This window comes from Rhinolophus sinicus, linkage group LG18 (assembly GCF_036562045.2).
Source record: "Rhinolophus sinicus isolate RSC01 linkage group LG18, ASM3656204v1, whole genome shotgun sequence".
NCBI lineage: Eukaryota > Metazoa > Chordata > Mammalia > Chiroptera > Rhinolophidae > Rhinolophus > Rhinolophus sinicus.
In genome coordinates this window covers 3,529,901-3,541,921 of record NC_133767.1, presented here as the reverse complement: position 1 = coordinate 3,541,921, position 12,021 = coordinate 3,529,901, and the positions used below count along the sequence as shown (strand labels likewise).

The 12,021-nt window shown below is 49.5% G+C and overlaps 1 protein-coding gene across 2 annotated transcripts in view; it reads right to left on the bottom strand.

Moving 5' to 3' along the window:
* Nucleotides 1-7,363, bottom strand: part of TMC7 (transmembrane channel like 7) — a 40,209-nt gene extending 32,846 nt beyond the window's left edge. Inside the window, exon 1 of one of the 2 annotated variants that reach the window (XR_012493063.1) lies at nt 7,075-7,363. Coding sequence is in view for 1 of the 2 variants with exons in the window: in XM_019753065.2 (XP_019608624.2) it covers nt 7,075-7,141 (67 nt within the window). In the remaining variant the exon portion in view is untranslated. The remainder of the gene's footprint in view (nt 1-7,074) is intronic. The other variant, XM_019753065.2, reaches the window with a different exon arrangement.
* Between the last annotated feature and the right edge of the window lie 4,658 nt (nt 7,364-12,021).

Genomic DNA, 12,021 nt, shown 5'->3' with positions numbered 1-12,021 from the left:
TTTACTTGAGTAAGGTGGGAACCGTGAGGGGACTTCAGCAGAGGAAGGACATAATCTACACCAGATTTAACAGGATTTCTCTGGCCAGTCTTGCGGCTGCTTCTGTCCTTGAGCTGTGCAGGTTGGCATGGCTATGTCCCATGCCAGGGCATCATGTGTCAGGCTGCAGTGCCCTTCTGCAACGGTGTGAATGTTTTCTCTCTGCACTGCCCAATCTGCTAACCGTTAGCCACGTGCGCTCACTGAGCAACCAACGTGAGGCTGCTGAGACGGAGGAAATGAAGTTTGAATTTCAGCAGACTCTATTACGTGCACATTTCCAGAGCCACATGGGGCTGGTGGCTCCTGCATCGGACAATGTAGCGGGGCCTCCTTCCCAGGAGCCCAGAGCCTCGTCTAAGAAGGGGGTGGAGCCAGGGGCTTTGGGCGCCTCCTCCACCTGCCAGACTTCAGAGCTGCAGGGCTGGGAGGATCTGCATGAATCACAGTACCTGGCACCTGGGTGGGGCCTGAGGACCGGCTGGGTCCAAGGCTTCCTGAACAGGTGAGCAAACAGCCTTCCGGAGCTGTGACTCACTGCGTCAGCAGAGCCGCGCTGGGCCCTGAACCCCGAGGCTCCTAGGCTTTCAAGCCAGTGGAGCACTCCATGGACTGTCCTTGGAGCTATTACTGTGATTCTGTCTGAGCAGGTGACATCACACGGTGGTCAAGGGCACAGCCCAAGACCAGCTGCCTGGATTCAAATCCCAGCTCCACCTGCCACCTGTGGGACCTGGCACGTTTCTCTTTTCTATGCTTAGTTTTACTTTTCAATGACAGTTGACATTCCATAATATATTATATTAGTTTCAGGTGTGCAGCCCAGCCGGCAAGTTTCTTGACCAATCTGTGCCTCAGGTCTCACACATGTGAAATGGGGATAGTAGTTCCCCACCTCCCACTGCCATCCTGAGGGTTACACGGCGATGACAGGTCAAGTGCTTAGAAAACAGGTCAGCAAACCTTTTCTGTAAAGGCCCAGAGAGTAAATCCCGTTTATCACACGGTCTGTGTCACAACTACTTTGTAGCAAGAAAGCACCCGTCATCCATACATACACGGGCATGACTGTGTTCTAATAAAACTTTATTTACAAACATAGATGGCAGCCTGGATTTGGCTGGTGGTCTGCACTTGGCAGATCCTGGCTTAGAGCAACGCCTGGCACACTGAGCGACACACACGTAGTTATTTACTGATGAACTGGCTGTAGTTATTGCTGACTAACAACTGACTGTAGTTATTTACTGATGAAGACCTGTATGTATTTGCAGTGGGGCATCTTGCTGTGGACCAAGGTACTCCTAATACACAGCGATTATCCTCCTTGGCCAGGACCTCTCCTAAGGAGGTTTCCAAAGCTGCTGGGAGTGACATTCACGACAACTAGCATTTACCGTGCGCCGTGATTACGCCAAGCTCTTTACATACGTATTTCCTGTGATTCCCTCAAAGACCTCATGGAGTACCCTGATTTTGCAACATGGAAATGTCAGAGAAGGTAGCGCTTTGCCCCCGCTGAGCCGAGGCCCAGGGGGACGGACACGTGACAGGTGCTCAATAAACATCTGTCGGATGACTACACGGACACGCTGGCTCTAGACTCACAACACTACAGGCCAGCTGTGTCAGAAGCTTGACCAGTTAACTTCTCAGGGCCTCAGTTTCCACAGAGGTAACGTGGGCCCATAACACCTACTTCACTGAGTTGCTGTGAGGCATTCAAGAAAGGTACGCACGCCGAGTCCGAATCCAAAATGAAACAGCTGACCCGGGCCCACCAGATGCTCAGGAAGAGGCTCATGCTGACTTGACCAAATCCCATCTCCTTCTCTAAGCTCCAGCCGAGGTCATTGCCTCCACCAACACTCCAAGGTCATTGCCACCTGCAGCCCTTTGCTCTTCCTGTACACCCCTCTGAGTGCAATTTCCACCTGCACCTCTGAAGTCACCTATGGGATTCCTTTACATCAGGGCCCCCACCTCCCTCTCTGGGCCATCACCTGGCTAGTTCCTCCTCAGCAGTTCCGGTTAGCTGTAATTGCCCTATTTGCATGTCGACCTCTTTAGTGAGTGTCTCCCCTGCCTGGCTAGAAGCTTCGTGAAAGCATGTCCCTGGCCTGCCTTTTGCACCACTAGACCCCACACCTGCTGCACGGTGAGGTTCAGGGGTCAGTTCCCTTCCTCCTCCTCCCAGTGGGTGGAGGGGAAACCCCTGTAGAAAGTCTGGGTGGGTCCCACACCCAAACAATGCTCCTTTAAAAAGCAACCAGTGTGCAACAAAGGTTACAGCACTGAGACGTCATTTCCCCCTTTTATCCCTCTACATTCTTCACTTCCTAAAACAAAAACACAAACACAAAAGGCCACCTAGGGGCTTTGGGCCGCCTCCAGGCCTGAGTTGCCAGGCAGAGCTCAGCCGCTTCCAGAGGGAGGGGAGAAAATAAGTCAGCTGTCTGGCTCAGCAGAGAACCGCTGCAGCCTGAAAAGGGCCTGTGCCATCTCCAGGTGTGTGCAGACCTGCAGAAGATCCCTCCCTCCTGGAATACCTGTGAGGGTGATGAGTGACCCAGGTGAATGGGCTTAGCAGATAAGGGGAAAGAAACAAACATCGCAGGCTGAATGGTTACCTGTCTTCAAGTTTCATACACTCTGTTGGACTAAAATAGCCCAAAGAATAGTTTTTAACTATATACTTATCTAATAGCCTATCTCCAAAAAGTACAGGTACCCACAGCACACGCAGTCGTCAAATCTTATAACATCAGGGCTAGAAAAGGCCCAATGAATCGTAATAGCTACGGCTACCGTTCAGGGGCACAGCATCTGCGGGTGTGGTGCTCCAGTCTTGACAGGCTTATCTTGTTACATCTTTTCCGCGACCCTAGCAGATAGGGGCATGATTGTGCCCACTATACAGATAAGAAAACTGAGGCTCAGAGAGGGAGCAGGCCTTGTTCAAGGTCACACAGCTGATACCTGGCCAAATTGGAACTCATACCTAGGCCAGGCAGCTCCGCCAGAGGTTCCATTCATTTATCTTTAAAAAACAAAAGAAAACCAGGTCCAAGTCCCCTCACAGGAGGAGTCTAAAGGGGCTGCTTAGTTTTATTCCTTCACCCTTCCAGGTGTTCCCTGCTCCAAAGGCCCAGACCAAGTTCCACCTGGCAGGTAGGGTCAATCCAAACTGGGTCACATCAGGGCCCTGCAGGTCCCCTTCCAAGAGCAGTGCCCCTGGAGGAGGAGAGACGAGAGGTCAGTGGCTCTGTGGTCACCACACAGGCTTCAGGGTTGCCTGGTCACCACACAATGTCAATCGGGCCATCCAGTTGAGTCACTTCGGTGCCCCCTCTAACAATGGGGTAATGGTCACTGTCACCCCCACACAGAGGATCATGAGTCTCTGAGTTTGGCAGTTCCTCAAACGGTTCCACAGAGAATAAACATAGCACCCAGCAATTCTACTCCTAGATATATGTCTAAAAGAACTGAAAATAGATGTTTAAACGAAAACTTGTACCTGAATGTTCACAGCCGCGCTACTCACAAAAGTCAAAACGCGGCAACAATCCAAGTGTCCATTGATGAACGCATGAGCTAACTGGTCCATCCAGACAATGGGAATTTGCTCAGCCACAAAAAGGAATGGAGCAGTGACACCTGCTACAAAATGGGTGACGCTCACAAATGTTACCTGTGCTAAGTGAAAAAGCCACCATGAGACGTCACAGACTGTATGATTCCATTTATATGTAAACCCCTAGAGACAGAAAGCAGACTGGTGGTAGCCACGGGCTTGGGGAAGGACGCACAGGAAGTTGACTGCTCCCTGGGCACAGGGTTTCCTTTGGGGGTCATGAAAATGCTTTGGAACGAGGTCGAGGTGATGGTTTCACAACACTTGAGAGGACTAAACGGTGCTGAACTGTACACTTTCAAACGGTTATGTGGAGTCTACCTTGGTTAGAGAAAATGTCCCTGCACGCATGCTAGTTGAAGATGAGCTGGCATGAAGTGCTTAGTGACTGGAATATCAAAGCATTTGGCAAGGGGGAAAAGCCATGAAGAGTCAGTCCATTCAACAGACACAGAACACGCCAGTGATATGGGCGCTAAGAAAGGGACCAAATAATGAAGGACATCCCTCAACTAGTAGTCACCAGAGGCCTACTATGCAGCAAGCACTGTGCTAAGAATGGTGAGCCAAACGGGCTCCGCCCCGCCTCCTGAGCGTATCACCTAGTAGGGGAGTCAGAGATGTTAATAACAACAGTTAACACTCCCATGGTCCGGGGGGGCCAGTATCCAAGCTTGCCCCACGGATCCTCGCCCCCCAACATCCTGACGTTCACACCTTTACACAGGTCCCTTCCACACTGAAATCAGGGCTTGCCCTATGGACCAATAAGAGAGTGCAGAGATAGTCCAGTGTGACTTCCGACACCAGATCAGAAAGGACATGACAGCTTCCGCTCTCCTCTCTCTTGGATCATCAGCTTTGGGGACAGCCAGCCTCCATGTCACAATGACAGGGAGGTCCATGAGGAAAGGAACTCACGCCTCCTGCCAACAGCGAGTGTCAATTCACCACCCATGTGAGCAAGTCATCTTGGACGGGGTCTTCCAGCCCCAGACAAGCGTTCAGATGACTGTCTGTTCAAGCCTCCCTGGCTGTCACCACGGCTGCAACCTCATGACAGACCCGGAGCCAGAACCACAAGACGGGTCACTCCCAAACTCCTGACCATCGGACATTGTAAGATAGTAAGTGAGTACTACTGTTCGAAGCCATTAAATTTGGGGGTAATTTGTTACACAGTATAGATAACTAATACAAACACTAAGTTCTTTATATAAATTAACTCTCTTAATCCTTACAATAACCCCCTTACCTAGGTTCTAACGTTATCGCCACTTAATACATAAGGAAACTGAGTCACCACGCAGTTACGTGCCTTGCCCAAAGACAAAACCAGTAAATGGGAAAATGAGCATTGCATCTGGGACTCCAGGGTCAAAACTCACAATTGCTACACTATACCTGCCAGTGCAGCTGAGATTACCCTCCCTCCCTCCCTCCCTCCCTCCCTTCCTCACATATTTAGCATCTACTATGTGCCAGACACTGATCTAGCTCCTAGCCGAACAAGACAAAGCACACACATTCTAGAAGGAGAGACAGCTAATAAACAAGAAAATCCAACTAGACAACTGCAGATGGTGACAAGTGCTTTGAAGGAATAAGCAAGGTAACGATCGGGGGGAAGCGAGCTGGGGGCACTTCTTCAGATAAGATGACTCCAGAGGCCTGCCTCTTGAGGTGACATCTGAGCAGAGACCTGACAAGAGGAGGAAGAGGCTGCCCCATGAAGAGCAAAGAGAAATGCACTCCAGGAAAAGAGAAGAGCAGGTGCAAAGGCTGTTTAGAAACAACCGTGATATGTTGGAGGCGTGGGAAGGCAGCCAGTGTAGCTGCAGCAGGACGGGTTAAGGGAGGGACATCGGTGATGAGGGCCTGGAGAGGGGGCTGGGCTCCAAGCATCAGGCCTTGTTGGCCACCATAGAAAAGCCTGGAGTTTATTCTCAGAGCAGTGGGAAACCCCTGGGAAGTTTCAATGAAGAAGGGGAGTGGCGGGATCTGTTTCGTCATTTCAGAGGCTCACTGCCCATTGTGTAAACCAGATCCCCTTTGTCTCCTGCCCACCTCCAACTGTCCTCCCATGATGCCCATAAGGGAGATAACCATTTACAAAGCGCTACAAAGTTACAAACACATCCCTGCTGAGCTTCCCACCCATGCTGGTGGGTACAAGAGCATAAACACACATCATCCGTCAGAGGGATGGGGGAGACCTTGGAGGGATCAGTTATAATACTCCTAAGAAGATGCTTAGAGAGTCCCCTAAACACCCAGTAAAGATCCAAGAAACATGAATCTCACGCCCTCTGTACGGGAAACCGGAGTTGGCACCTTAAATGGGATGGACTGTGCAAAAATAAGAGGAAGATAAATAGAAACCAACTAGAAAAATCCTTGCCTGGCCATTATGGAAAGGCTGAAACTGAGCTGATGCCAGCTGTATTAATAATGAGCTAGAAAAGAGTTATCATCAAATCCACTGTGAGTTCTGATTCCTGAGCAAGTTCCCGAGGTTTGGGTCCCTTCTGGATGTATGTTTTTCTTCTAGATGCTGAGAACAAGCCAATAGGAAGGGCCTAATGCCCAAGTCTACAGTCGTGTTTTACTGTAAATCCTTGTAACAAAACCTCTATTCTCAAATTAAAATAGAGAAAACGCTGCACATAAAGCTCACAGTAGAGTCTTGTGTTTTGTTAAGGGCAAATATAAGATATAAACGTTACAAAGAAGCCTGCCAGGGTGCTGGCAACTTTTCTATCTTGACTGGGTGATGGTTGTACATAATTTTGGGAAAATGCACAAAGCAGGACACAACTTTTACCCAATAAAAAAGAAAAAAAAAGATTATAATACTTGCTTGGCTACCATTTATTGTGCTTTTCTATGTACCAGGCACAGTGCTACGCACATCACCCGTTTTCCTCTCAGCTAATCCCACCAACATCCTATTCACGTTTTACTGCTGAAGAATCTGAGGCTCAGAGAAGGCAAGCCACTTACCAAAGGTCACACAGCTATGCACAGCTGAGGCAGAATTCGGTTCCAAGTCTATCTAATTGTAAATCCTGAAATGTGTGGGTGTCAGGGACCTCGTACCAAAATGTTAGGACTGGCAGGGATCTCACAATGTTTTCACTTAACAGGTAAGGGTATTTTAGAGACTAACCTGAGATCCCTCGGCCAGAAACTGGAAAGCAAAGCCACCACGGTCCCCACTGCCATTCTAGTGCTCCTTTGTTAGGGCATATGCCCTCTGAATAGGGCAGGAATAAGAAAGAGCCGCTTTCCTTCACAGCCTGAGAGGTGGGGAGGGAGCGAAGCCCGCGCCACGTTCCTGGCACCCCGAGACCGCCGTGCGCCCTCCCACGGCTGGGAGCACCGTCCCGCCGCCCTACCTGGGTGGATGAAGGACTGCCTCCTGGATCCGCCTGACGGGAGCGCCCTGGCACTGGACTCGTCCATGGCTGCGCCCCGCGCCCCGGAGAGGCCGCCGGAGACGCACTCCGGCAGCGCAGCTGCCTCTGGTTCTTCGCTACTGAAGCCGGGATTCCAGGTTCCGGCGCCAACGTCACAGAGGCCAGGGCGGGGCGCCTAGATCGCTCTTCCCACGCCTGCCCGGCGGCGCTGGACCACCCGATGGGCCCATCCCCCCGCCCCCACCGCAGGCGTGCGTGCGCAGCCGGGATGTGCCAGCAGGGGGGCAGGGGATGCTAGCCCCGCAGCGTCCGGGAGCCGGGGTGGGAAAGGCTGCTGGAGATCCAGGAAGGCTCCATCCAGCGGCCTGATAAGGAGCGACCTCCCTAATGTCTTACTAAATGTAAAAACGCATAATAAAAATAACCGCGACGGCCAACAAGTGTTTCTATTATAGTTAAGTTACCATTTGGGTGCCAAAAGGAAAAAATCGAATATAGTTGTACATGTTTGTAAACGCAAAAGCTTATCTCTCAAGTGGGGAGCTGGGTGGGCGGGTGAGAAAGGTGTAAGAGGGAGTTTTGACTATATGCTGTGTTTGTCTTTTAAATTTTACAGCGTATCCATGTTTCACTTCTGCCTCTACACATCTATCCATGTACCGTGTAAACATAGAATGAAGAATAATTGCCAAACATAAATAAATGCCCAATACCAAAATGTGATTGTACATCCATTTGTATATAAGTAGTTGCCAAATTAAGTACATACATGGAGAAGTGTAGCTATATCTCCTGTGCAGAAGAATTCCAAATATTAGTCATGGATACTACAAAGAGGTGGAGCGTAACTGCCCAACTTTAATGTAGGCTGCACACAGTGACTTCTTTCCAAAGAGGAGAGTATGGAGAGGAAGGGCGGGCCACACAAGTAGCTTTCCTTGGATACAACCTGGCAAACCCTCTCAGACAGACGATCAAGGTCAACATCAACACTGATAAGTCATGTGGATGGTATGCACCCTTGATATGATGTCATGAGAATGATAGTTAACCTGGGGAGTCTCTCTCCCCAAAACCCACACTCCCAGTCTCATCATAAGAAAACACCAGGCAAACCCCAGCTGAGGGACATTCTATAGGACGCCTGACCAGCTCTTCAACACTGTCTGTCAAGGCCATCCAAAACAAGGGAAGTCTGAGAAACTCACAGCCAAGAGGAGCCTAAGGGACATGACCACTTCAGTATAATGTCGCCAGGTTGGGAATGTGGAACAGGAAAAGGTAACAAGTAAGCCAACCTTAATAAAGTGGGGACTTCAGATAACAACGTGCTAATGGTTCATCTACTGTGAGCAACAGACCCTCCTGATGTAAGGAATAATCAGAGAAACTGAGACCCAGGTGTATGGAAACTCGCAGTACTGCTCTCAAATTTTTTCTCTTAACTCCAAGGCTATTCCAAAATAGAACGTTTATTTTTATATACATATATAAAATAATTCCCTGGCTCAAAATAAAGGCGATGTTTATTGTAGTTAAGGGTGAGGTCACTGGGTTTCCAACGGGAACTGAGTTTCCAATTATTCCCTGAGTGAGCTAGGCCACATGCCTCAAAGTCTCTGAGCCTGTTTTCTCACCTGTAAAAAGGGGATCTATTGCTAGGTCCCCAGCTGTGGCGAGAACAATCACCTGAAGTGCCTGGGCAGAGCAACTGAGGGGAAAAAAATTATCTGATGCCAACTTCACACTTACACCAAAGAAAATCCAAACAAAGATGTAAATGTAAAAAGGAAAACCATGAAAGTACTAAAAAAAAAAAAAAATTGTTTTTGTTTGTTTGTTTGTTTTAAGTATCAGAGAAGGGAAGGCCTTACTAAGTTTGCCCCAAACCCAGAAGCCCAAAAAGCATGAGAAACTTAACTACATAAAAACTTTAAATTCTGCAACACTAGCAATGGCATTTGTATAAGGCTATTCCTTGCATGTTGTTTATAATAGCAAAAGAGGAAGCAGCCTAAATCTCCATAGAAAGGAGGCTGGTTAAATACATTTTGACACATACGTCCAGCTATTATATAGCTCTCTATGTACTCGGAGACATATAGAAAGTTCTATCTATAGAAGTATATAATTAAGTGAAAAAAGCAAGGTGCAGAAGAAGTGTATTAGGTAAGCTCTCGTTTGGGTAAAGAAAAAACAAGAATATGTATATATTTGTAAAGGCATAGTATATCTCAGGACAAGAGTAGGGGGTATTGACTGATTATCCTTTTTTTTTTTTTTGTACTGCATAGACAAAAACACGTGCTCGAATCTTTAAAAATTACCTTTAGAGTCTATGGCACAGAGAAGTGTCCATAAATGATAGCCATTTCTATCCTAAGACAATGCCTCCCTCTTCCTTTCCTCACCAGAGGCCACCTCTCTGTCCCCAATTCTAGCCCACAGATCTGGAAGAAGATGGATAGAACCCATTTTCTTTACAAATGGAAGATAGAATGGGGTGGAAGTGGTGGTGACTGGTCAGTGACCCTGGAGCGAAGGCTCAGAATCCCTGAAGCCTGTCCAGGCAAAGCTTCAGGTTCTCTCCCGGGGGTGGGGAACCAGCCCACGCTCCTGAAGTAGGCGCCTCTCTCCCGAGAGAAGACTAATTTTACAAGAATAGAAACGGGGTGGTTCTTGGGGAAAAGGTCACAAATATCTCCTGTCTGAAGGAAGTAGAAGAGGAAGGAGACTGGCAGCTAGATCAACAGAAACTCAGACAGATGGATGGCTAGTAGGAACCAAAAAAGGAATCCGTGATTCTATTTACTGCTTTATTTCAAGGGGAGGCACATGTCTTGCCACATCGCCCCCTATGGGCTGTCTCCTGTCTAGCACTTTATTTTTACGTTTTGTTTTAGTTCCAGTATTTCCCACACTAGGACATAAGCTCGGTGATGGCTTTCTTTTATTATTAGGGGGGTAACAACAACAACAAATACCACTTATGGAGGACTTCTTATGGACCACACTCTTGCCATCGCATTACTTTCATCATTAACTTTCATCATCCCTAAGAAGACCGTAGGAACCTTCAATCCCCATTTTTTTTAAACAGAAAAAAGCACCATGCTTTTCTCTAAAAGAGGGGCAGAGTGAATCCCCCTCCTCCCTCCTTCCCCCATAGCGACCACCTAACCCAAGCACCATTGACACAGCCACGGCAAGCACTGCCTTCTGAATGACTGTCTCTCTGCCTTGTCCAAGCTTTCCTTGCCCAGCCAGCAGTCGCAGCATTCATAACTGAGAAACGAAAGGTATTATTTTCAAACATATTCTAGGATACCCGTTCTTTATCCATAGGTTTCCTCTTAGGTCAAACTCTTAATTGAAAAACCCAAAGACACAGATTCTATCATTTTTGTCATCGTATCACTGGTGATAATAATCTAGTCCTGCTAGTTGGGTTGTGTGATCACAGACCCATCGTTTCACCCATGGAGACCTCTCGTTTCACGTGTGCAAAATACCTGGATTGGAGCCGCGGTGTTCAACTTGGGGTGATACTGCCCCCTGGGGAGCATTTGGAACTGTGGGGAGATGGTTTAGTCGTCACCAGGAATAGGGGCTGTCCCTGGCTTTTCAGTCAAGGGTGAAAGCAAGGTTGCCCTCTAGCAAGGAGCTGATCAGTCTCAGCCCCCACAATAAAAATCCTGTTACTCAGGACACCCACGTTCCATGATCCCAGGAGGCACAAAAGCAGGTGAAAACTGTTCTAATGACCTGAGCCAAGAACCAAACTCCATTTGTTTCTACGTATTAGGTAGATCTGCTAGGTCTCCCTGTCTTGGCCCGGGGGTGGGGGGGCTTATGTAGTAAATGCCCTGTGGGGCCCAGTGGCACAGTGTCCCCAGTCATCTGCACTGGGTGCTCCAAATGTGGCCCGTGTGTGAGTTGCGTGTGCCTTCCTATTATAATTGACCCTCAGCTTGCCTGGCTCTGGGTTTTAGTCACGTCCATAGCTGCTGTCCAGGATGGGGGTGAGGAACAGGGGGTCTTACCCTATGGTGTGGGATTCACCCCAGCGGGCTCTGGTGCCGGTTGAGACCATCCTGTGCATGTGTCACTTGTGGCGCTAACTGGGCAGTGCACTGCTGTGTTCTGAAGCCGACCTCCAGGTATGTTTGTTTTGGGGCCTCTTGGGAGGGGCTCCAGTGCAGGTCCAGGTCACCCACTGCCTGTGACTGGCCGGGGACTCCGTGGTAGGACGCTGCCTGAAGTACACCTGAATTCGCTTAGGAGAAGCCACGCTGTGGACCGAGGCCTGCTGCCGCCTGCCAGCTCCCACAGGCATAGCCACTGATAACGCCTCCTTCGCGAGTTGAAGGAGCAGGGATCTCAGAGTCAGATGCATATCGGTCACCAGGTTAATGTACGTTCTGGTTTGGTGCCAATGCGGAGCCTGGAACTACTCAGCAGAAGCCTCAGAGCACCCCAGGCCTGCCTCTGCCCGCCTGGGGCCTGCAGACCCCAGAGAACTGCCGGAGAGAGTGCAATGCGGTTGGGCGGGTCCGGCTCCTCAGGAGAAAGTGCCTCCAGCCTGGGAAGTTGGGTGGGGCGGGGTCTCAGTGCGTCAGCAGGGCGTAGTGAGCGACGCTCTCCAGACCAATCAGATTCCGATTTGGCCCGTAAGCGTAGGGGGCGGGGTCAACACAGGAAAGGTGGAGCCCCGCTGCAGGGGACTAGAGCTACACACAGGGAAAATGGCGACTGTCCTCCACCCCTTGCCTCAAAGCCACACACCTCAGTCTCTCCCTGTAGGTTTCTGATGCCCCCCTGAGTCACTGTGCCTCCACTGGAGCCCAGGGTGAGAGCCTGCAACCAAGTGAGTCTGTGCGGGCCCTTTAAGAGGAAGTCTGGGTTTCCCGCAGTCTTTTGTCCCCA